The sequence below is a fragment of the Oncorhynchus mykiss genome, chromosome 11 (assembly GCF_013265735.2).
Source record: "Oncorhynchus mykiss isolate Arlee chromosome 11, USDA_OmykA_1.1, whole genome shotgun sequence".
Classification (NCBI taxonomy): domain Eukaryota; kingdom Metazoa; phylum Chordata; class Actinopteri; order Salmoniformes; family Salmonidae; genus Oncorhynchus; species Oncorhynchus mykiss.
Window position 1 is genome coordinate 60871789 of NC_048575.1, and position 26572 is coordinate 60898360.

Below are 26572 nucleotides of genomic sequence, written 5' to 3' on the forward strand. Positions count from 1 at the left end.
ATTTCTCCTCGCTAAACTACCTGCTGTTGTCGCCACCAACGAAGAAGGTCGTTACCCATAGTGCTTTGCTTTGGAACTGGAAACAAAGTGTCTTTAGAACAACTTGTGCACGAGATTTATGGTTAAATGAATTCTGATTTCGTTTTTCGTGTTTTGGTGAGTATGTGTGTTGCCTGTAAAATGTGTTATTGCTACTTTGATAGCTACCTAGTTTGTGCATTTGCTAACTTTAGCTGGCTCGCTTGACACTAAGCTCCAACCTGGCTTGCCTAATAAATCTGACTGTTATACCAATACTTGATATAAAAAAAAGCCAGAATGTAGAATAAAATTACATTTGAACTCAATTGTGCGGTAGCCCAACCGGCCGCAAGATGGAGCTATTATGTATTTTATTCTACGTCGTTTGTCAATGTGCTCAGCCAGCAATACACTGGTGTCCCCCATCGACCGGCTCGTACATAAAACATCCTCCATTTAGTCTGGAAATGCGTCGTTTTTCCTCATTAACTTGATTTAATGACTTGTCGTTGGAAAAAAAGGGAAATATGCGTACTTCCTTATATAAAACAAATTTTCACAATTGTCAGATATTCTTGATGTTGCACACCGCGTGAGGCTGTTGTTTACTGCTGGCTAAATTCACACCGCAACATCAGGAAGTAAGTTTTTCAGCACGACAACGTCAATGCTGGACTTTAACTAGGCAAGTCAGTAAGGAAAACATTCTTATTTACAATGACGACGGCCTACCAAAAGGCCTCCTGCGGGAGCTGGGATTAAAAATATAGGACAAAACACACGTCAAGAGAGATCTAAGACAACATAGCATGGCTGCAACACCACATAACAACATACAAACGTTATTTGGCACGGACAACAGCAGCACAAAGGCAAGAAGGTAGAGCCAACACATCACACGAAGCAGCCACAACTGTCAGTTTCCATGATTGAGTCATTGAATGAAGAGATGGAGAAAACTGTCCAGTTGAAGTGTTTTTTTGCAGCTCGTTCCAGTCGTTAGCAGGAGCGAACTGAAAAGAGGAGTGACCCATGGATGTGTGTGCTTTGGGGACCTTTAACAGAATCTGACTGGTGTTGTATATGGAGGATGAGGGCTGCAGTAGGTATCTCAGATGGGGGGGGCCTAAGAGGGTTTTATAAATAAGCATCAGCCAGTGGGTCTTTCGACAGGTATACAGAGATGACCAGTTTACAGAGGAATATAGAGTGCAGTTATGTGTCCTCTAAGCAGCATTGCTGGCAAAGCTGCTGGCCGAATGGTAAAGAACGTCTAGCCGCTTGAGAGCACCCTTACCTTCCAATAGTATATTACCCTGTGGGTTGCCTGGAAACCCAACATTGCATTGAATTCTACACCTGGCAGAAATGTGCAATTGAATCAGGGAAGTTTACTCTCAGGACCTCTACAAGCCAGAGTGTTGAATAAACTGATATTTAAACTTACTTTACCGGTTGTCCATGCGGCTGGTCCTTTTGCAGGTAGGAATGAGACAATATATCAACAGGGAAATATAATCAAATCAACTATTCATAGTGCTGATAGTACATTCAGATTGCTGTCACCTGAAGCATGTACACACGATGACAATACATGCGTGCATATGTAACAGTATAGCTTCCGTCCCCCTCCTCGCCCCAACCTGGGACCCTCTGCACACATCAACTACAGTCACTCACGAAGCATCGTTACCCATCGCGCCACAAAAGCCACGGCCCTTGCAGAGGGGAACAACTACTTCTAGGTCTCAGAGCGAGTGACGTCACCAACTGAAATACTATTAGCGCGCACCACCACTAACTAGCTAGCCATTTCACATCGGCCACACCATACTTGCCGAGTTCTGCACATGCTTCAGGTGATAGAAATATGAAAGCACTTCCAGCACTTTGATAAGGTGACTTAATTATACTTTCCTGTGGATATATAGTATCGCATTCTTACCTTCGAAAGGACCAACAGCGATAACAACTGGTAGAATATGTTTCGGCTAGGCTCACTGCGTGGACACCTAGAGGTAACTAGGGGTCTAGGCGCTAGCTGTGATGTTGTACCTTCATCCACTCAATTTTTTTTGGGACAAAATATCAACAGGAAAGTATTGTTTACCCTACTTATTAGAGCGCCCCTACTACCGTTGAAATTTAAATCACCTGGCAAAAGCATGTAAGCCCCTAAACACTTTGGTTACAGGCAGGTGTTTTCTTCTGTCTTGTGTTCAGCAGCTGCCTTTGGTCAGAAGAAAACAAATCTTGATTGCCACACATAGACCCATGTTTTGAAGACGGGTTAAGAACACTGTCCTGTGGATATTTTGTCTCAAATTCAGACCAACTGAAGGACCCAACACCACAGACAATTAGCAGAGTTCAAATGAAGTTTATTGAACATTCTGACTTGTAGAGGGACAGTTTGGAATTGTTGAACATAAATGTGCATGGCGTTTCCTACATAATTTGAAAGCATCACCAAGTTTCGTACCTACATCGTGGCTAGTAGTTCTGGCGATTAACCACCATTTCGGTGGGGGTATTAAACAACTTATTGACCAACATCGGTTCAATTACTTGAATTCCATTCAGTTTTAGTTTTTTTTTTGTGAGCCCAGCGTTGTTTTCTAGAACGAAATCAAATCATCCACGAGAGAAATCAAGGCAAGAACTGTGTGGGACGCTGGGCTGAAGGGAATTGTAGTTTTCATTAAGGAACTATTCAACCTAGTCAGAGAGCTTTTTATAATGACGAGATGCTCATGTCTCCGCCCTAACAATCGTCGTTGGGAAGGGGTCATTCCAAATTTGGGAAGGCAGGCGACAAGTTTAGCTCCAAAATAAACCCATAGAAATGCATTGGGATTATTTTGGACAGATTTTGGCAAGTGAAACCTCTCGCTTTGCCTCTTTTCCTTTCTGACCAAGTTCAGAGAATAAACGTAGTTATTAACTACAATGACCATAATCCATTGCACCTGTTCTTTCCGGCTCGCACAGACTAATAGCTCAACTACACCATTCGCTTGCGCGAGCATTGCAATTCGTCGTAATTGCTAGTCGTCGTAATACTATGAAAGTTTAGATGTCAATCACCATATAAGTCCAAAGATGAAAAAGCCTGGAAGGAGTAGAGATGACTAGAAATGATTCGGTTGACCATTTTATGTGTGGATTAATTGTTGGAGTAGAGGACCTTGTGCATTTCCAGATAAAATAACTCAATGTTTATATCCCAAGACAAATTAACTAGCAACAGCAAGTTGGCAACTTTGTTTAATGCTTTTTGACCTGTCCCCAAATTAATGTAATTGGTTCAGAGTTTGTTTTGATATTTTAACCTGCGTGTCGTGATCGCATTTGTTGTGGGGGGACAAAATACATTTATGCACGCACGCAGCCTGTTTGGGTTCGTGTAATAGGCTGACCACACTGCTCGCACGCGTTAACGAGCGTCTGCGTTGCCAAGGGCTAAAATAGAAATCAGTTCTATTTCTGACGCAGATCGTGCTGCAAGTCCTGCCTCTCCCATCTCCTCATTGGTTTGTAGAAGCAGGTACCCGCGTGCCATCTCATTGGTTATACCCACGTAGGTGACTGAAGACGAATGAGGTCAGTGGCAGTAATGCACCTAATTTATGAAAGTTGCCAATCGCAATATAAAGTCAAGAGAAGGAAAAGGCCTGGAAGGAGGAGAGATGACTAGAAACGATTCGGTTGACCGTTTTATGTGTGGATTAATTGTTGGAGTAGAGGACCTTTGGGCATATCAGGGTAAATAACAATTCAATGTTTATATCTCAGGACAAATTAGCTAGCAACAGCAAGCTAGCAAAATAGGACAAATTCGCTAGCAAGTGCAAGCTAGCTAGCTAAATTGCCATAAATGTTTAATGCTTTTTGACCTGTCCCCAAATTAATGTAATTGGTTCAGAGTTTGTTTTGATATTTTATCCTGCGTGTCGTGATCGTGTTTGGTGTGGGTGGGGACAAAATAAATTCATGCACGTGTGCAGCCGGTTTGGGTTCCTTGTAATACACGTTTATGCCTGCTACATTAGGTTTGATACACACTGACCGCATGAGAGAGGAATGAACACAACGATGAGAAGGATAGACTCAGTTCGTGAAAGTATGCCTTATCTACTTTGAAAAACGAGTACAGCATACTTAGGCTGTCAAGCCTAGCTAAATTGGATGACTAAAGACAGTACAGAAATAACGTTAGATGGTTGTCTGGCTGCAACTGCCTGAGCTGAGATGAAGACTTTAAGGAATTCAAAATAATAAAGTCATAAGTAATATACACAACTGAAATATTGTATTATTTCATAGTAATTTCCTTTTTTTGTATTGATGTTTACCCATTGTGGACCTGACAGAGACAATGGAATATTTTCAATGTTTTGGCAATTGAATGTTTGCTATTTTTGGCTCAAATCTAACGGAAAACGAACCAATCTCAAATAGCAGTAATCGCTCAGCACATCTACCTAGCTAGATCCTCTCAGTTACTGACGTTGACTTTGTTTTTAGAACAATCGTATGGTCACTTATGATTTAACATTTGTTGAACTTTGGTAAATAGCTATTTATGTGAAATGCATTAGTAACAAATAAAATAATGTTATTTGTCACATACATATGGTTAACAGATAGTTAATGCGAGTGTAGTGAAATGCTTGTGCTTCTAGTTCCGACAGTGCAGTAATATCTAACAAGTAATCTAACAATTCCCCACAACAACCTAATACTTACAAATCTAAAGGGGTGAATGAGAATATGTACATAAGTAAATGGATAAGCGATGGCCAAGCTGCATAGGGAAGGTGCAATAGATGGTATAAAATACAGTTTATACATGTGATATGAGTAATGTAAGATATGTAAATATTATTTAGAGTGGCATTGTATTTTTTACCGGTCTGTTTCCATACCAAAAACCTCCTATAGTGTCCTAGACTAGTCTGACGTTGACCAGCCATGTCTGACGCCCTGAAGAAGCGCAAGTCGAAGGTTCTCCGCAGCGAGATGGGCACACCGGAGGTGAAACGTGGCCGTGGAGAGGGGGACCAGGTGAGCACTGGAGAGGAGAGGGGTGGACAGCAGGTACAGTGGAGGAAGGGAGGGGGGTGGGGGTCAAGATGGGAACTGCAGAGAGGAGGGAGCATTACTGAAATTGACTACTTTGGTGTGTGTGTGTGTATTCAGGATGTACGTGTGTATAGTGAGGAGGTGGAGCTGGATGGCAGGGACCCAGAGGAGGACTACCAGCAGTATAAACTAACCTGTGAAGCTCTGGCCCAACTGATGAACGATATCCAGGAGCTGAAAGCCAACGGCGCCAAGGATGGGGTAAGAAACATACACACACCAGGGTTTTTGTTAGCTGGTAATTGCCGGCTTTTGGCCGATAAAATGTAATAAAAGCAAATACATTTAAAAAATGTAGCCGGCCATATTGTCTGGAGCTGCATATTATACCCCTGGATCTTGCGCTTAAGCACCATTCTCTCACTCCTTGGCATTGCCAACTGCCTTACGTGCGTGCACCTGCTGCTGAGGTAAGAGAGAGAGGAGCCTTGGCCTATGCTACTGTTGATTGCGAAGAGGGAGGCCTTTTTCATTGATGTAAAGCGAAAGTTAGGCATACTCTCTATGTTGAATAGCGTAGAAGGGGCATGTCCTCTTTAGCGGGGCCAAATGCAGGCTACTGTGCAGCTGTATTCAGGTAGGAACTTTTATTTATAAAAACATTTGTATTTATAATAATTTGTTTTTGCATTATTATTGTATGTCGTTGTTGTCGTAGGCCTATTGATTAATATAAACCAGTTCTTTAAATATGCCAAATGTGTTTAGTTTAAGATGGGTGTTAAGTAGGCTTGTTGTAAAATAGATACAATGGCTTGCGAAAGTATTCACCCCCCCCCCCCCCCCCGGCATTTTTCCTATTTTTTGAGGGGGGTTTGTATCATTTGATTTACACACTAACACTTTGAAGATGCAAAATATTTTTTATTGTGAAACAAACAAGAAATAAGACAAAAAAAACAGTACTTGAGTGTGCATAACTATTCACCCTTGCAAGTCAATACTTAGTAGAGCTACCTTTTGCAGCAATTACAGCTGCAAGTCTCTTGGGGTATGTCTCTGTAAGCTTGGCACATCTATCCACTGGGATTTTTGCCCATTCTTCAAGGCAAAACTGCTCCAGCTGCTTCAAGTTGGATGGGTTCCGCTGGTGTACAGCAATATTTGTCATGCCACAGATTCTTAATTGGATTGAGGTCTGGGCTTTGACTGGGCTATTTCAAGACCTTTAAATGTTTCCCCTTAAACAACTCAAGTGTTGCTTTAACAGTATGCTTAGGGTCATTGTCCTGCAGGAAGGTGAACCTCCGTCCCAGTCTCAAATCTCTGGAAGACTGAAACAGATTTCCTTCAAGAATTTCCCTGTATTTTGAGCCATCCATCATTCCTTCGTCTGACCAGTTTCCCAGTCCCTGCCGATTTTAAAAAATAAACATCCCCACAGCATGATGCTGCCACCACCATGCTTCACTGATGGTGTTCTCGGGTTGATGAGAGGTGTTGGATTTGCGCCAGACATAGCGTTTTCTTTGATGACCAAAAAGCTCAATATTAGTCTCATCTGACCAGAGTACCTTCTTCCATATGTTTGTGGAGTCTCCCACATGCCTTTTGGCGAACACCAAATGTGTTTGCTTATTTTTTTTCTTTAAGCAATGGCTTTTTTCTGGCCACTCTTCCGTAAAGCCCGGCTCTGTGGAGTGTACGGCTTAAAGTGGTCCTATTGACAGATACTCCAATCTCCGCTGTGGAGCTTTGCAGCTCCTTCAGGGTTATTTTTGGTCTCTTTGTTGCCTCTCTGATTAATGCCCTCCTTGCCTGGTCTGTGAGTTTTGGTGGGTGGCCCTCTCTTGGCAGGTTTGTTGTGGTGCCATATTCTTTCCATTTTTTAAATAACGGATTTAATGGTGCTCCATGGGATGTTCAAAGTTTCAGATATTATTTTATAACCCAACCCTGATCTGTACTTCACAACTTGTGACCTGTTTGACCTGTTTGGAGAGCTCATTGGTCTTCATATTGTCCCTTGTTTAGTGGTGTTGCAGACTCTGGGGCCTTTCAGAACAGGTTTATAAACTCAGCAAAAAAAAGAAACATCCCTTTTTCAGGACCCTGTCTTTCAAAGATAATTTGTAAAAATCCAAATAAATTCACAGATCTTCATTGTAACGAGTTTAAACACTGTTTTCCATGCTTGTTTTACAGACGGTAGGCAATTAAGGTCACAGTTGTGAAAACTTAGGACACTAAAGAGGCCTTTCTACTGACTCTGAAAAACACCCAAAAGAAAGATGTCCAGGGTCCCTGCTCATCTGTGTGAACGTGCCTTAGGCATGCTGCAAGGAGGCATGAGGACTACAGATGTGGCCAGGGCAATAAATTGCAATGTCTGTACTGTGAGACGCCTAAGACAGCGCTACAGGGAGACAGGATGGATAGCTGATCGTCCTCGTAGTGGTAAACCATGTGTAACAACACCTGCACAGGATCGGTACATCCGAACATCACACCTGTGGGACAGGTACAGGATGGCAACAACGACTGCCTGAGTTACACCAGGATTGCACAATCCCTCCATCAGTGCTCAGATTGTCCGCAATCTGAGGGCTTGTAGGCCTGTTGTAAAGGCTTCTAAATTTTCTTCAATTGGCCATATAATCTAATTATCAATAGTAGAACTAGGCCTATGATATTTTATTAATGTAGACTCAGACAGAATATGTTGGATAGGAATTGCCTTTAGCAAGGCATTGAGGCTGGTTCTGGCCGATCCCCTCGAACTTGTCAGCAGCACTCCGAATTTCTCCATCAATTGGAGGAGTTTTAGGCTACTAGTGATTGGCACCAATATGTGAAGTCTGACTTTAGCCTATTACCAGTTGCATTTTTTCAATATGAAAATACTGAATCTGACTGACCTGCACATGTAGGAAAGTGTCCAGACGACTGTGTGCTTATTGACCAGTAGGCTAGGTGTGAATGTTCTGAAAGATGAATTCCCTAAATGGATGTTGGTCATCTGCTAAGAGAGAAAGCAAGGATGTTTGGAAAGGGATTCATTTTTTTCTTTCATTCAATTGAGTAGTTTTTATTCTGGTTGTGAGGACTAAACTGATATATCACACTTGTCTGCCGAATGTGTAGGTGTCCACATAATATTTAATTTGAGTAAGTGTGATCATAATAGTTATTTTAGCGATCCACAGTAGAATGAAAAGCCACCCCCCAATCCCACTGACATGAGCTGCTGAACAGCGCACTTGCACTAATTTATGGATGAGAAAGTGAACTTGCCTTCTCCAAAACGTTTTAAATGTAGGCCATTCATATGAAATATGTGCGCTGTACTTTGTTTTAAGCATAATTGTATTCTAATCAGTTCTTATTTTTTGGCTCTAACTGCGAACAGCACCTGTCAAACTCTGTAATGACTCTGAAAACACAGGATGTTGGATTTTTGCAAACAGTACGTTATTCTGGCAGGAATGATCTCCCGCCATGTAAAAATTGACATGGCACGGCCTCCATAGTGGCCGCAGCGGTCTAAGGCACTGCATCGCAGTGCTAGAGGCGTCCCCACAGACCCGGGTTCGATCCCAGACTGTCGCAGCCAGCCGCGACCGGGTGACCCATGAAACGGCGCACAATTGGCCCAGCATCGTCCGGGTTCGAGGAGGGTTTGGCCAGTCAAACTTATTTCATTATTTATTCCAACATTTATACTGGATATGTGTGCCAATAAAGTTCAACATTCACATTTTGCTACTATTTCTGTCAAGTCTACGCATACAATTTGATGCATACATTAGATAAATCCAACTTATGCAATGCAACACAATGCTGCAAGGCAAACGCAGCATTCCATTGGAAATGAATGTACTTCTGGTGTACCAAAACACAATGATGCTGTCTGTCACATTGAGGCATTACTTGACAAAAAGTAGCGCTGCGTGGGTGGACGGTCTAATGGGTTACGCACCCAATGCACATGGATGACAGGTAAATTTCTCAATTGTCCGATAAATGTAAATCTTCCCAGTTGCTTGTTTGGCGGCAAATTTTCCTGATGGGAAACCTTGACACAGACGCTCCTCGGTGTTAAAAGAACGTTTTTGCTCTAACCCCCATGTTGTCTGCCCTTCCCTCCAGTGTGCTGAGGTAGAACAGAAGAGGATGCAGAGCTGTATCCACTTTATGAGTCTGAAGAAACTCAACCGCCTGGCTCACATGAGACTGAAGAGGGGGAGAGACCAGACGCATGAGGTACACACACATATGTATATATATATATATATATATATATATATCTCTATCTCTCTTTCACACTCACAGTTCCCTCTACACACACACATGGCAAAAGCAGTTATTGACTCTCCTCACCGCTCTCCCTCCTCCAGGGCAAGCAGAGAGTAGATGTGTTGCACCTGCAGCTCCAGAACCTGCTCTATGAGGTCATGCACCTGCAGAAGGAGATTAGCAAGTGTCTGGAGTTCAAGTCAGTACCAGGGGGAGATGGGGTTCTAATTTGCATTTGTCCAGGAACGAGAAGCTTAAGAGTTTTGAGGCACAAGGTCTAACGTTAATAGTATATTTTCATTTTCAAGTTGATGTTGTCCTCTGCGCGTGTGTGTGTGTGTGTCCAGGTCAAAGCATGAGGAGATAGATCTTGTGAGTGTAGATGAGTTCTACCAGGAGGCCCCCCCTGAGGTATCCCGCACCCCCCTCACCAAGGACGACACCCACCAACTCACGCTGGCCAGGCTGGACTGGGAACTGGAGCAAAGGAAGAGGTGCCGCACACACTGAGAAACCTTTCTTGCTCTGTAGATTAGCTGAGCAGTACATGAGCTCCCACTGTTGTGTGTGTGTAGGCTGGCTGAGCAGTACATGAGCTCCCACTGTTGTGTGTGTGTAGGCTGGCTGAGCAGTACAAGGAGTCTCTCTCCAGTAAGGAGAAGATCCAGAAAGGCATTGAGGTGAAGAAGGAACACCTGAGTTCTCTACAGCCTGGACTCAACGCTATCATGCAGGTAACATACACTCTTTGTAACTCACACTCCTGTGACCTTCCAGGCCTGAAGCCTAATCCTGTCCCCTTCCCCAGGCATCCCTCCCAGTCCAGGAGTATCTCTCCATGCCATTTGAACAGACCCAGAGACAGACCGAGATCGCCCGCCACCTTCCCACCTCTCTCTATGTCCTACTGGTACAGGCCAGTGCTTACGGACAGGCCTGCGGTGAGCGTTTGTGTGTGTTCACTTACATATGTGAACGCGACTGTGTGCCAGACATTTTTTTAAATTGTCACATTATCCATTTTGATGAGGACATGCGGTTTTTATGCGTTTTGTGTTTGTGTGTGTTTCAGATAAGAGCCTGAGTGTGTCCATCAGTGGAGACGTGGACGAGGCCAAAGCTCTGTCTAAACCTCCAGAGGACTCCCAGGGTAAGACTGCAGCACACCTGCCTGGCTGCATGTTAATCACCCTATATTATGTGTGCGTGTGAGTGTTCGACAGGGCAGTGATTTAAATAGAGAAACGTGTATGTGTATTTTGACTGTGTGTATCTAAGTGTGTGTCATTTGATTGTCTCTCCTCTAGATGATGATTCTGGGGATTCTGATGCAGAGGAGGAACAGGAGAAAACGGTGAGTGTGAGAGTATGCCACACCATGCTGCCACTAGAGGCCCCTGTAATACCACACACACACACACACACACACACACACACACGTGTCAGGGTCAACGAGTTCACCTCTCCTACACCCAACCCTCCTACGTACACACATTTTAAATTGCCTATTGTTATTATTTATTGATTGATTCATATTTCTGCTGAAAGCAACTGTCTGTGGTTGCCTGGACACATTACTGCTGCTCTGCCACACCTCAGCTGAAACTCCTTTTCACCCCTCTTCCCTCCCTCCCTTCCCGCCAGCTAGGCCTTCTCTTTCTCTGTGAAATATGTATGATCTGATTGTCTCTATTGAATACTCCTCCTATCATCTTAATAACAGATGATCACTTATAGATTGCTTCCCAAGTGGCACCCTATTCCCTATATCAAGGGTTCCCAAACTTTTTCACTCAGGCCCCCCTTCCAGCATTGATGAACATCCTGCGATGTCTATTTCTATGGAAACAAGCACTGTTCATGACACAAACTGTTTACAATTTTAAAAATAATAATAATAATCTTGCAATTCTAAACATTTTGCCATGTCTAATGTGTATTCTTGTGACATTTGAGTGACTCTAACATTACCACAAAAAACCTAGCTAAAAAACATTATCTGACATGGGCTAGTTGATCTGGACATTTCTGACTAGTTATAAATGGTTCTCTAAGGTATGCAACTGATGATGAACTACCCAATTTCAAAATTGCAACTTGTGCATTCTACTATTACAACTTTCATAAGGAAGTTGAAAGCCAGACTGAGTTCCCCCAAAAGTGTGTATATACGCACGTACGTACGTATGTATATATGTGTGCCTTCGGAAAGTATTCAGACCCCTTCACTTTTTCCACTTTTTGTTACGTTTATTCTAAAATAGATTAAACAAAAAATCCTCAGTAATCTACACACACTACCCAATAATGAAAGCGAAAAGTTTTTTTTAAAAATTGGTGCAAATTTATTAAACACTTTTTTTTTATACCTTATTTTCATAACTATTCAGACCCATGTGACTCGAATTTGAGCTCCGGTCCATCCTGTTTCTATTGATCATCCTTGAGATGTTTCTACAACTTGATTGGAGTCCACCTGTGGTAAATTCAATTGATTGGACATGATTTGGAAAGGCACACACCTGTCTATAAAAAGTCACACAGTAGACAGTGCATGTCAGAGCAAAAACCAAGCCATGAGGTTGATGGAATTGCCAGGAAAGCGCTGAGACAAGATTGTGTCGAGGCACATATCTGGAGAAGGGTACCAAAAAATGTTGCAGCATTGAATGGCCTCTTTCGTTCTTAAATGAAAAATGATGGAGACACCAAGACTCTTCCAAGAGCTGGCCGCCCGGCTACACTGAGCAATCGGGGGAGAAGGGCCTTGGTCAGGGAGGTGACCAAGAACCCGATGGTCACTGACAGAGCTGCAGAGTTCCTCTGTGGAGATTGGAGAACTTTCCAGAAGGACAACCCTCTCTGCAGCACTCCAACAATCAGGCCTTTATGGTAGAATGGCCAGATGGAAGCCACTCCTCATTAAAAGGCACATGACAGCCCACTTGGAGTTTGTCAAAATGCACCTAAAGACTCTCAGATCATGAGAAACAAGATTCTCTGGTCTGATGTAACCAAGATTCAACTCTTTGGCTTGAATGCCAAGCGTCACATCTGGAGGAAACCTGGCACGATCCCTATGGTGAAGCATGGTGGTGGCAGAATAATGCTGAGGTGATGTTTTCAGTGGAAAGTACTGGGAGGCCAGTCAGGAACGAGGGAAAGATGAACCGCGCATCGTACAGAGAGATCCTTGATGAAAACCTGCTCCAGAGAACCCAGGACCTCAGACTGGGGTGAAGGTTCACCTTCCAACAGGACAACAACCTTAAGCACACAGCCAAGACAACTCAGGAGTGGCTTCAGGACAAGTCGTCGAATGTCCTTGAGTGGCCCAGCCAGAACCCAGACTTAAACCTTAAATGGAACATCTCTGGAGGAAACCTGAAAATAGCTGTGCAGCAACTTTCCTCATCCAACCTGACACAGCTTGAGAGGATCTACTGAGAATGATGGGAGAAACTCCCCAAATACAGGTGTGCCAAGCTTGTAGAGTCATACCCAAGAAGACGCAAAGCTGTAATCACTGCCAAAGGTGCTTCAACAAAGTACTGAGTAAAGGGTCTGAATACTTATGTAAATTTAATATTTAAGTTTACATTTTTGTATAAATTAACACAATTATTTTGTACTGTTTTTGCTTTACATTATGGGATATTGTGTGTATTTTAGAATAAGGCTGCAACCTAACAATGTGGAAAAAGTAAAGGATCAGAATACATTCTAATGCGCTTTACCAGCGCTCTGGTCTAAAGTAGTGCACCATATAAGGTCAAATATATATCTATATATTTACACACTGAGTATAGAAAATAGGTTAATTCAGGTGAAAGCTATGATCCCTTGTTGATGTCACTTGTTAAATCCATTTCAATCAGTGTAGATGAAGGGTAGGAGACCGATTTTTAAAGAAGGGTTTTTAACCGTTGAGACAATTGAGACCTGGATTGTGTATGTGTGCCATTCAGAGGGTGAATGGGAAAGACAAAATATTTAAGTGCCTCTAAACGGGGTATGGTAGTAGGTGACAGGTGCACCGGTTTGTGTCAAGAAGTACAACGCTCCTGGGTTTTTCACGCTCAACAGTTTCCCGTGTGTATCAAGAATGGTCCACCACCCAAAGGACATCCAGCCAACTTGACACAACTGTGGGAAGCATTGAAGTCAACATGGGCCAGCATCCCTGTGGAAAGCTTTCCACACCTCGTAGAGTCTATGCTCCAACAAATTGAGGCTGTTCTGAGGGCAAAGAGGGAGGGGTGCAACTCCATTTTTGGAATGTTTGGTTAAGTTAGTGTAGACATCAGTACATCTGATTAATGAGCAGTAGAACATGACAGTGTGATTACATAGTAATGGTAATTCTCTGTGTGTGTGTAGAAGAGGAGGAGACCTACTACAGGTGGACAGCTGGATGATAAGAGACGTGAAATGCTGAAGAGACACCCTCTATCCCTCTGCCTAGACCTCAGATGCAAAGGTACACACACACACACTTTCTATTCCAGTAGTTTCTGTGTGTCAGCCTCTCACAGATAGTGCTGTTTTTTTTTTATCTCTGTGAAAGACTGCAGTACTCCGTCACTGCTCCTCAGTGACACACACACGGTTCCTGTGTGACAGGCAGCAGGACGCTGTCACTGCTTCTTAGTCTCTCTGGGACAGTAAAGGGGAGAAATGACATCATTCCGAGCTACAGTTGAAGTCGGAAGTTTACATACACCTTAGCCAAATGGATTTAAACTCAGTTTTTCGCAATTCCTAACATATTAATCCTAGTAAAAATTCCCTGTCTTAGGTCAGTTAGGATCACCACTTTATTTTAAAAATGTGAAATGTCAGAATAATAGTAGAGTGATTTATTTAAGCTTTTATTTATTTCATCACATTCCCAGTGGGTCAGAAGTTTACATACTAATTGAGTGTATTTGGTAGCATTGCCTTTTAAATTGTTCAACTTGAGTCAAAAGTTTCAGGTGTCCTTCCACAAGCTTCCCACAATAAGTTGGGTGAATTTTGGCCCATTCCTACTGACAGAGCTGGTGTAACTGAGTCAGGTTTGTAGGCCTCCTTGCTCGCACATGCTTTTTCAGTTCTGCCCACAAACTTTCTGTAGGATTGAGGTCAAGGCTTTGTGATGTCCATTCCAATACCTTGACTTAGTTGTCCTTAAGTCATTTTGCCACAACTTTGGAAGTATGTTTGTGGTTAATGTCCATTTGGACATTGCGACCAAGCTTTAACTGATGTCTTGAGATGTTGCTCCCCCTTTTTCCTCCAAACATAACGATGGTCATTATGGCCAAACAGTTCTATTTTTGTTTCATCAGACCAGAGGACATTTCTCCAAAAAGTACAGTCTTTGTCCCCATGTGCAGTTGCAAACTGTAGTCTGGCTTTTTTATGGTGGTTTTGGAGCAGTGGCTTCTTCCTTGCTGAGCAGCCTTTCAGGTTATGTCGATATAGGACTCGTTTTACTGTGGATATAGATACTTTTGTACCTGTTTCCTCCAGCATCTTCACACGGTCCTTTGCTGTTGTTCTGGGATTGATTTGCACTTTTCGCACCAAAGTACGTTCATCTCTAGGAGACAGAATGCGTCTCCTTCCTGAGCGGTATGACGGCTATGTGGTCCCATGGTGTTTATACTTGCATACTATTGTTTGTTTAGATGAACGTGGTACCTTCAGGCATTTGGAAATTACTCCCAAGGATGAACCAATTACTCCCAAGGATGAATCTACATTTTTTTTTCTGAGGTCTTGGCTGATTTAATTTAATTTTCCCATGATGTCAAGTAAAGAGGCACTGTTTGAAGGTAGGCCTTGAAATACATCCACAGATACACCTCCAATTGACGTAAATTAGACTATCAGAAGCTTCTTGTCATGCACAAAGTAGATGTCCTAACCGACTTGCCAAAACTATAGTTTGTTAACAATCAATTTGTGGAGTGGTTGAAAACCAAGTTTTAATGACTAAGTGTATGTATACTTCCAACTTCAACTGTATATGACTGTTAGAAATGGATATTAATGGTGGTGATAAGGATTTTGTGGTGCAGTGTATATGGTGATGGTTAAGTGCATAGATTGAACAAGAATTGTTAATTTAGTGTAATCAACAATAACATCACTACTAAGGTTACGCAATGTCGCCTCGTCTCTCCTGGCTCTGCAGTCAGACAGAACCCAATGCACCCTGAGAAACGGACACCCAGACACACACTCTCACAAATATACACAAACACATACGCAGCTTTTGCTGCTTCAAACCGCCAAAAGCTGCTTCATGGTTTAGAGCAGTGGTTCCCAACCTTTTTCAGTTACTGTACCACCAACTGAAGCCTATGGTCTCACGAGTCTTCTAAAATACCCCCTGTGGATAGGCCCAGTACCCCCCATGGGTCCTAGTACTCCTGGTTGGGAACCACTGGTTTAGAGGACAACAGAGAGCGTGAGAGGAGGCTGATGTAAATGTGCTTAAAATAAGGTGTGAGTGCTGCAGCGCTACAGTGCTGCCAGCTCCACACACACACACACACACACATACCGTCCTCTCCTCCCTGCCTGCAGTGCAACATTGCTACCAGCACCACACACACATACCGTCCTCTCCTCCCTGCCTGCAGCGCAACATCGCTGCCAGCTCCACACACACATACCATCCGCTCCTCCCTGCTTGCTTGCCAGTGGATAGAGTTACGCCTGCAATGCAGAACATCCCCCTCCCCTCTCACCTCATCCCTCCTCCTCTTTACCGTCTCTCCCTCCCTTCCTCCTCTTCTCCATTCCCCAGTTCCTCTCTTCCTCCCCTCCTTCCCCTGTCAGCAAGATAATGCCTCACTTCATCCTATATAGTACTTGTGAACTCTGTTTTTGGTTGCTATGAAGCCAGCGCTCTTCTATTTTCAAACCCTAGCGCCAGGATTGGTTATTTACCTGTCGTATATGAGCTCACTTGCGCTGAAGTGGGAGGGGTGGCAATATCTGAAGTGTGTCCTTGAAAACGTGCGCCGAATTATGCGCTGGTAGGGCTATTTAAGACCAACCGAAAGCTGGTCTTAGCGCTAACACTGTTGGTTATGGCATGGATTTTAACATGGGTTATGGCATGGATTTTAACATTGGAAGTGCAGCCTATCTAACCGTGAAGCACAGTGCCCATATGTAACAGTATAATCTTAGACCTTCCCCTCGCCCATACCCGGGCGCGAACCAGGGAGCCTCTGCACACATCAACAACAGTCACCCTCGAAGCATCGTTACCCATCGCTCCACAAAAGCCGCGGCCCTTGCAGAGCAAGGGGAACTACTACTTCAAGGTCTCAGGGCAAGTGACGTCACCGATTGAAACCATATTTAGCGCGCACCACCGCTAACTAAGCTAGCCGTTTCACATCCGTTACACTCACCCCCCTTTTGACCCCCTCCTTTTCCGCAGCAACCAGTGATCCGGGTCAACAGCATCAATGTAACAGTATAATTTTAAACCGTCCCCTCGCCCATACCTGGGCTCGAAACAGGGAGCCTCTGCACACATCAACAAGTCACCCTCGAAGCATCGTTACCCATTGCTCCACAAAAGCCGCGGCCCTTGCAGAGCAAGGGGAACTACTACTTCAAGGTCTCAGGGCAAGTGACGTCACCGATTGAAACACTATTTAGCGCGCACCACCGCTAACTAAGCTAGCGTTTCACATCCGTTACACATATACACATGGAACAAGAGATGTGCTTTTTGTGCCCATAAACCTCGTATTTAGAAACACAAACTCGTGTGACTCAATGAAAGCTGTTTTTTTTCCCTGTCCAATTCATTCGTCAAGTAGTCAAGACTGTTGATGAAGAGTTTGACTCATGAGTCCACTTTGAAATGAGTCTTAATCACCAAAGTTTGGCGGCAGCAAAACAGTGAGCGGGCATCCCCTTTTTATCTATGTAGGCGATTGTACATTATTTTAGCCAGCTCATGTTATTATTTTGGATGTGCTTAAAATACCCTCCATGTAGGCTATATGCCCATCATGGAACGAGAGATGAGATAATCCAGTGACATTTATATTCAGAAACTTGCAAGCCTACCCTTACGCTACTATAATGAAAGCTAGTTCAACAGCTATGCGTCTTCCTTATCCTGGCCATTCATTAGCCACGTAGCCTATCGCATCATACTAAGTGAACCCCTGTCCCTCTGTGTCTAGACGGCAGTGTGCTGCATCTGTTCTTCTACTACCTGATGAACCTGAACATCATGACTGTCAAGGCCAAAGTCTCCACCGCCACAGATCTCACTGGAGCCATCAGCGCCGGGTGCGTGTGTGTGCTTGCGTGTGTTTGGGGAGTGCGTGTCTGTCTGTCTGTCTTGTAATGATTCTATTTTCTGCCAGGGAGCTGTTAAACTCTGGCACGCTGCTCAACTGCCTGTATGCCAACGACCAGGGGTGCGAAACGCCCAACCCCTCTAACCGCTACCAGTTTGATAAAGTGGGGTAAGGATGCTGTCCTAAAGCCCAACACCTACAGTGCCTTGCGAAAGTATTCGGCCCCCTTGAACTTTGCGACCTTTTGCCACATTTCAGGCTTCAAACATAAAGATATAAAACTGTATTTTTTTGTGAAGAATCAACAACAAGTGGGACACAATCATGAAGTGGAACGACATTTATTGGATATTTCAAGCTTTTTTAACAAATCAAAAACTGAAAAATTGGACGTGCAAAATTATTCAGCCCCCTTAAGTTAATACTTTGTAGCGCCACCTTTTGCTGCGATTACAGCTGTAAGTCGCTTGGGGTATGTCTCTATCAGTTTTATACATCGAGAGACTGACATTTTTTCCCATTCCTCCTTGCAAAACAGCTCGAGCTCAGTGAGGTTGGATGGATGGAGAGCATTTGTGAACAGCAGTTTTCAGTTCTTTCCACAGATTCTCGATTGGATTCAGGTCTGGACTTTGACTTGGCCATTCTAACACCTGGATATGTCTATTTTTGAACCATTCCATTGTAGATTTTGCTTTATGTTTTGGATCATTGTCTTGTTGGAAGACAAATCTCCCTCCCAGTCTCAGGTCTTTTGCAGACTCCATCAGGTTTTCTTCCAGAATGGTCCTGTATTTGGCTCCATCCATCTTCCCATCAATTTTAACCATCTTCCCTGTCCCTGCTGAAGAAAAGCAGGCCCAAACCATGATGCTGCCACCACCATGTTTGACAGTGGGGATGGTGTGTTCAGCTGTGTTGCTTTTACGCCAAACATAACGTTTTGCATTGTTGCCAAAAAGTTCAATTTTGGTTTCATCTGACCAGAGCACCTTCTTCCACATGTTTGGTGTGTCTCCCAGGTGGCTTGTGGCAAACTTTAAACGACACTTTTTATGGATATCTTTAAGAAATGTCTTTCTTCTTGCCACTCTTCCATAAAGGCCAGATTTGTGCAATATACGACTGATTGTTGTCCTATGGACAGAGTCTCCCACCTCAGCTGTAGATCTCTGCAGTTCATCCAGAGTGATCATGGGCCTCTTGGCTGCATCTCTGATCAGTCTTCTCCTTGTATGAGCTGAAAGTTGAGGGACGGCCAGGTCTTGGTAGATTTGCAGTGGTCTGATACTCCTTCCATTTCAATATTATCGCTTGCACAGTGCTCCTTGGGATGTTTAAAGCTTGGGAAATCTTTTTGTATCCAAATCCGGCTTTAAACTTCTTCACAACAGTATCTCGGAACCTGCCTGGTGTGTTCCTTGTTCTTCATGATGCTCTCTGCGCTTTTAACGGACCTCTGAGACTATCACAGTGCAGGTGCATTTATACGGAGACTTGATTACACACAGGTGGATTGTATTTATCATCATTAGTCATTTAGGTCAACATTGGATCATTCAGAGATCCTCACTAAACTTCTGGAGAGAGTTTGCTGCACTGAAAGTAAAGGGGCTGAATAATTTTGCACGCCCAATTTTTCTGTTTTTGATTTGTTAAAAAAGTTTGAAATATCCAATAAATGTCGTTCCACTTCATGATTGTGTCCCACTTGTTGTAGATTCTTCACAAAAAAATACAGTTTTATATCTTTATGTTTGAAGCCTGAAATGTGGCAAAAGGTCGCAAAGTTCAAGGGGGCCGAATACTTTCGCAAGGCACTGTATATACACAGTGTGTACAGTTGCTTCAGTATCAGTACAGATATTGTTTAATTGTAGGATCAGTAGTAATTGATATATTTTGTGTTATTGTAGGATCAGTTCATTTGGAGATTACGTGGCAGAAATGGGTCATCCCTACCTGTGGGTGCAGAGTCTGGGAGGACTGAAGTTCCCCAGTGATGCCCCAGAGGTGTGTGAGTGGCCCTCCCATTGCATTTAATGAAGTGTCTGCTGCTATGGTGTGCTTCTTTCTCTCCGTGTGTGTGTGTTTTAAGCCTACCGTGTGTGTTTCAGGGTTTGCATGCAGGCAGTTCTCTGAGTGCCAGTCACATGGAAAGCACCATGAAGCTGCTGAGAGGACGAGTCCTGTCACGCATGGCCCTGCACAAACAGTTCTCCTCACTAGGTATACACACGCCTGGCCCTGCACAAACAGTTCTCCTCACTAGGTATACACATGCCTGGCCCTGCACAAACAGTCCTCTTCACATTTCTCATTACTGGGTACACGCACACAGACAATAAAATACATGTTTACGGTATTATATGCGTGTGTGTTTTTCAGAGCACAGTATTGTTCCAGTGTCCAGTGAGTGCAAGCACCTGTTCCCTGCTAAGGTTCTCTCTCGCCTGGCTCGCTGGACTACCATCACACACCAGGAGTACACGGTACGAACACACAAAACACTTCCTCACATTTTGTTTGCTGTCAACACAACCGAGGAGTACACAGGAAGTACACAACTTTGACTACAACTCAACCTCACACTCAATATAACAATTTCTGACTCTCATTGTAGCTGCTGTGTAGATGGTGTGGCTATAAAAGGCATTGTGGTTTAATTAAATAAACCATATAGTTTACTATTCTTTGTGTTCGCTCTCGCTCTATAGAATCTGGTGTTCACGCAGCATGTGTCAGAAGCAGGTCTGGCTCGGGAAACTGACCTCTTCTTCATGGCCGTGTTGGAGAGAGGAACAGGTAATTACCAGGGGTTAAAGTGATGATTCACTACGTAATATATTAAGACATTCCTGAAGAATTGGAGGCCTGTCTGTTTTGTTTGGACAAATTCTTTAGAAAAGTCAGGGAAATAAATGATATTTTTCCCTTCCAGCTCGTCTTCAGGCTGCGGTGGTGTTGAACCCCCGTTACCCAGTCATTTCTCCTCTCTTCGCTGTCTCAATCAGCTGGAAGGGGGAGCGCAGTGGACGTACTGACGACAACCTTCGAGTGAGTATACACACCCATCACACGCTGTGAATACGAGACGCTATCACAGGGGAGGGCAAATCTATATGCTGTTATGCCCTTTGGTGTTAGTGGTTAGACACTCACCGGCTGTGATTGACACGTCTAACCCCTCCCCCAGGCCATGGAGAGTGAGGTGAACGTTTTCAAATCAGAGCTCCAGGGGCCCCGCCCAGGCCACCAGCTGCTGACCAATCAGGTAGCTCGTCTGGGTGTCTGTCTGGATGTGTACCTGGAAACTGATGGACAGGACGACAGTGTGGAGGGACCACGGGAGTTCCCCAGAGAGAAGATGTGTCTACGCACTGTCAGGTACACGTACACACACAAAGTTGGCGTCGGTCGACATGGCCATTTTTGTTGTTGTTCTCACATTATTAGCCCAGAATGTTTTTTGCATTATTACATACAGCCAGAAATAACTTTTGGATATCAGAGCGGCAGTAACTCGCCAGCGTTTCAACCAGAATTGGATCCTTTGTTGGTACCCCCCAAAGCAATTTAACTTATCCAAGTGGCTGCTCCAAGACGCCGCCAGTGGAGAAGAGGTATTTGGAGTGGAGGCGGGCACACCATCCACCGCTTCTGAGTAATGTTCAGTCAGCTGGACAATAAAGTAGACAAGCTCAGGGTGAGGATCTCCTTCTAGAGAGACTTCAAGGACTGTAACATACTCTGTTTCACAGAATCATGGCTCTCTCTGGATATACTGTCCCCTTCCATATAGCCAGCTGGGTTCTCAGTACATCGCGCAGATAGGAATAAAGAACTCTCATGGAAGAAGAAAAGTGGGGGTGTATGCTTCATGATTACCTACTCATGGCGAGATTGTGGTAACATACAGGAACTCAAGTTCTTTTTTTCACCCGACGTAGAATACCTCACAATCAAATGTTGATCGCATTACCTCCTAAGATAATTGTCTTAGGAGGTAATCGTCACAGCCATGTCTATTCCCCCTCAAGCCGGTACCACGACGGCTCTCAAGGAACTACGCTGGACTTTGTGCAAACTGGAAACCGCATATCCTGAGACCACATTTATTGTAGCTGGGAACTTTAATAAAGCAAATCTGAGGAAAACGCTACCTAAGTTTTATCGACATATACTCGCGCTTCAAAAACTCTGAAACATTGTTTCTCTTCCTTCCAGGATGGCTACAAGGCCCTCCCCGCCCTTACTTCGGCATATCAGATCACGACTCCATTCTGCTCCCCCCTTCCTATAGGCAGAAACTCAAACAAGAAGTACCTGTTCCACGGTCTATTCAATGCTGGTCTGACCAATCGGAATCCATGCTTCAAGATTGTTTTGATCACCAGGACTGGGAAATGCTCTAGGTTGCCTCTGAGAATAACATTGACCTATACGCTGACACATGGTGACTAAGTTCATCATGAAGTATAAAGGGGATGTTGTACCAAATGTGACAATTAATAACTATTCAAACCAAAAACCGTGGATAGATGGCAGCAATTGCGCAAACCTGAAAGTGTGAACCACCGCATTTAACCACAGCAAGGTGACTGGGAATATGGCTAAATAGAAACAGTCCAGTTATGCCCTCCGCAACGCAGTCAAACAGGCAAAACGTCAGTACAGAGACAAAGTGGAGTCACAATTCAATGGCTCACACACGAGATGTATGTGGCAGGGGCTCCAGACAATCTGCGATTATAAAGATAAAACCAGCCACGTCGCGGACACTGACATCTTGCTCCCGAACAAGCTAAACAACACCTTTGCCCGCTTTGAGGATAACACAGTGCTGCCGACACGGGCCACTCTCGAGGACTGGGAGCTCTCGTTCTTCGTGGCCGATGTGAGTAAGCGTGTTAACCCTTGCTTGGCTACCGGCCCAGGCAGCATCCCTAGCCGTGTCCTCGGAGCATGTGCAGACCAGCTGGCTCGAGTGTTTACGGACATATTCAATCTCTCCCTATACCAGTCTGCTGTCCCCACTTGCTTCAAGATGTCCATCATTGTTCCTGTACTCAAGAAAGTAAAGTTAACTGAGCTAAATGACCATTGACCATGTCATCATGAAGTGCCTTGAGAGGTTAGATAAGGATCATATCACCTCCACCTTATCTGACACCCTAAACCCATATCAATTTGCATACCACCCCTACAGATCCACAGATGATGCAGTCTCTATTGCACTCCACACTGCCCTTTCCTACCTGGACAAAAGGAACACCTATGTGAGAATGCTATTCATAGACGACAGCTCAACACCATAGTGCCCTCAAAGCTCATCAATAAGCTAAGCACCCTGGGACTTAACACCTCCCTCTGCAACTGGATCCTGGACTTCCTGAGGGGCCACCCCCAGGTGGTAAGGGTAGGTAACAACACATCTGCAACGCTGATCCTCAACACAGGGGCCCTTCAGGGGTGCGTGATCAGCCCCCTTCTGTACTCCCTGTTCACTCATGACTGCACGGCTAGGCATGACTCCAACACATTATTATATTTGCCGATGACACAACAGTGGTAGGCCTGATCACCGACAACAACGAGACAGCCTACAGGGAAGAGGTCAACAACCTCTCCCTCAATGTGATCAAGACAAAGGAGATGATTGTGGACTACAGGAAAAAGAGGACAGAGCATGCCCCCATTCTCATCGACTGGGCTGCAGTGGAGCAGGTCGAGAGTTTCATGTTCCTTGGTGTCCACATCACTAACAAACTAACATGGTCCAAGCACACCATGACAGTTGTGAAGCGGGCACAACAAAACCTATTCCCCCTCAGGAGACTGAAAATATTTGGCATGGGTCCTCAGATCCTCAAAAGGTTCTACAACTGCACCATCGAGAGCACTGGTTGCATCACTGCCTGGTATGGCAACTGCTCGGCCTCTGAACGCAAGACACTACAGAGGGTAGTGCGAACGGCCCAGTACATCACTGGGTCCAAGCTTCCTGCCATCCAGGACCTCTATACCAGGCGGTGTCAGAGGAAGGCCCTAAAAATTGTCAATGACTCCAGCCACCCTAGTCATAAACTGTTCTCTCTGCTACCACATGGCAAGCAGTACCGGAGCCAAGTCTAGGTCCAAGAGGCTTCTAAACAGCTTCTACTCCCAAGCCATAAGACGCCTGAACATCTAGTCAAATGTCTACCCAGACTACTCGCATTGCCCCCTCCCCTCTCCACACCACTGCCGCTCTCTGTTGTCATCTATGCATAGTCACTTTAATTAATTAACTCTACCTACATGTACATACTACCTCAACTAACCGGTGCCCACGCACATTGACTCTGTACCGGCTCCCCCTGTATATATTGTATTTTTTACTGCTCCTCTTTAATTACTTGAGTTTGAGTTTTATTTTATTTTTACAGGGACAGTGCACATTAATCAACGTTTCAGTAAAAGTGCCGGTTTTAGCCAGCCGGCTAATTTTCAACCGCAGTCCCTGGGCAGGTTATTAAAAACAATTACAATATAGACAATCATTGAGCAGTGAGCACACGCAGCGCAACATAGGACAAGCAAGACATAGCATACAGACAGAGCAACATAGGACAAGCAAGACGTAACATACAGACAGAGCAACGTAGAACAAAAAGCAGCAAGACAAAATTGTTTCCACACCTCACAAGCTACAGACAACATGGAAAGTGGCAATACACAGCTAGGGATTATGATCACACATCTGATTGACCTTTAGCCATGTATTCATACATTTTGTGAAAGTGTGATAGGTGGTGCAGTTATGTGTGTCTGATGGCAGTGTATTCCAGACATGGGAAGCTCTCACAGAGAAAATTGATTTACTAAAGGTGCTTTTCCTTAAGGGAACTATACAGTCACCTCTCATGGCAGACCTTTTGGATCTGCTGCCATATATTTGGGTTTTCTGTTTAACAAAAATACTGAGTGGAAGGGGAGCCATTTAGGATCTTGAATACAAGACATGCATTGGTGTATTGCACAAGATTTTCCAAACTCAGGAGCTCATGCTTTCTGAGGATGTAACAGTGATGATGGCTATTGGGCTTCCTATCAAGCACTTTGAGAGCCTGTTTGTAGAGAGACTGAATAGGTTTTAATGTTGTACAGCAAGCTTGGGCCCAACTAGTCAAGCAGTATGTTAAGTGGGGGAGTATCATAGATTTGAAGTACAGTTTTGCTACCTCTGTAGTCAAACAATTTTGTATAAATCGGAAATTAGCTAGGTTGAATTTGGTTATCTGAATGACCTTTTTCACATGCTTTTTAAAAGAGAGGTTGGAATCGAGTATGATGCCAAGGTACTTAAAATCAGATACCACCTGGAGCTTCTCCCCTGACATATAGACATCTGGTTCAGTAGCATCTGTTGCCCTCTTTGTGAAGAACATGCAAACAGTTTTTTTCACATTAAGATGCAAGCACGAGTAAGTGAGCCACTTTGTAACCTGGACCATTACAGTAGTGTTAAGAGTGGGCGACAGCTCATTGCTCACTCTGACACACTGAGTTCTGCCTTCAAGGTATGATTTCATCCATCTCAAGGCATCGGGGGAAAAGTTCATCTTGGACAATTTTGTAAATAGAATCTCATGGTTAACAGTAAGCCTTCCTTAGGTCCAGAAACACAGTCCCAACAACGTCCCTTTTGTCCATCTTGGACTTCACATTTTCCAGAAGAAAGCAGTTGGCCGTTTCTGTGGAGTGTTTCGTTCTGAAGCCAAACTGCATGGAGTGTAATGTGAAGGGGCTGTTGAGGTGGGCAATTAGTTGTTCTGCTACACACTTTTCAACAACCTTTGACACCACAGGTAGTATACTAATGGGCCTGTAGTTACTCACGTCAGCAGGGTCGCCCGATTTAAAGATGGCCGTCATTATGGCCTACCTCCAATTCCTTGGAAACACCACGAGACCAATAGATGTGTTGGTGACCTTAGTAATGGGGCCAATTACTTGTTAATTTTATCTTCTATCTGTATTTTTTGAAACTGTACTCTCGGTTAGGGTCTCGTAAGTAAGCATTTCACTGTAAGGTCTACACCTGTTGTATTCTGCGCATGTGACTAATACAATTTTATTTGATCAATTGACACACAATACCCCATAATGACAAAGCGAAAAAAAATGTTTTGTATTTTTTTATTTTTCACATGTATTAAAAATAAAAAACAGATTACATATGTAAATAAGGTTTCAGACCCTATGCTATATGACTCGAATTTAAGCTTGGGTGCATCCTGTTTCCGTTGATCATCCTTGATGTTTCTACAACTTGATTGGAGTCCACCTGTTAAATTAATTGGATATGATTTGGAAAGGCACACAACTGTCTATATAAGGTCCCACAGTTGACAGTGTATGTCAGAGCAAAAACCAAGCCATGAGGTCAAAGGAATTGTCCGTAGAGCTCCGAGACAGGATTGTGTCGGCAAAGATCTGGGGAAGGGTACAAAAAGTGTCTGCAGCATTGAAGGTCCCCAAGAACACAGTGGCCTCCATCATTCTTAAAATGGAAGAAGTTTGGAACCACCAAGACTCTTCCTAGAGCTGGCCGCCCGGCATAACTGGGCAAACGGGGAAAAGGGCCTTGGTCAGGGAGGTGACCAAGAACCTGATGGTCACTCTGACAGTGCTCCGGAGTTCCTTCCTTAATGGAAATTGGAGAACCTTCCAGAAGGACAAGCATCTCTGCAGCACTCCACCAATCAGGCCTTTATGGTAGAGTGGCCAGATGGAAGCAACTCCTCAGTAAAAGGAACATGACAGCCCGCTTGGAGTTTGCCAAAAGGCACCTAAAGGACAAA

At 44.0% G+C, this 26572-nt stretch overlaps 1 protein-coding gene across 6 annotated transcripts in view; it reads left to right on the forward strand.

Moving 5' to 3' along the window:
* The window catches only part of LOC110536144 (THO complex subunit 5 homolog), a 34738-nt gene continuing 8166 nt past the window's right edge, over positions 1-26572 (forward strand). The window contains exons 1-19 of one of the 6 annotated variants that reach the window (XM_036936010.1): positions 1-156; positions 4966-5121; positions 5224-5367; positions 9256-9369; positions 9504-9601; positions 9750-9896; positions 10022-10136; positions 10211-10343; positions 10475-10552; positions 10710-10756; positions 13783-13882; positions 17607-17715; positions 17793-17894; positions 19643-19739; positions 19844-19955; positions 20115-20218; positions 20444-20531; positions 20668-20783; positions 20923-21113. In XM_036936010.1, coding sequence (XP_036791905.1) covers positions 4996-5121; positions 5224-5367; positions 9256-9369; positions 9504-9601; positions 9750-9896; positions 10022-10136; positions 10211-10343; positions 10475-10552; positions 10710-10756; positions 13783-13882; positions 17607-17715; positions 17793-17894; positions 19643-19739; positions 19844-19955; positions 20115-20218; positions 20444-20531; positions 20668-20783; positions 20923-21113 — 2021 coding nt within the window. In that variant the 5' untranslated portion in view covers positions 1-156; positions 4966-4995. Of the gene's footprint in view, positions 157-440; positions 902-4964; positions 5122-5223; positions 5368-9255; positions 9370-9503; positions 9602-9749; positions 9897-10021; positions 10137-10210; positions 10344-10474; positions 10553-10709; positions 10757-13782; positions 13883-17606; positions 17716-17792; positions 17895-19642; positions 19740-19843; positions 19956-20114; positions 20219-20443; positions 20532-20667; positions 20784-20922; positions 21114-26572 lie in introns of those variants that run through there. The other 5 variants (XM_036936013.1, XM_036936011.1, XM_036936014.1 and 2 more) reach the window with 5 other exon arrangements.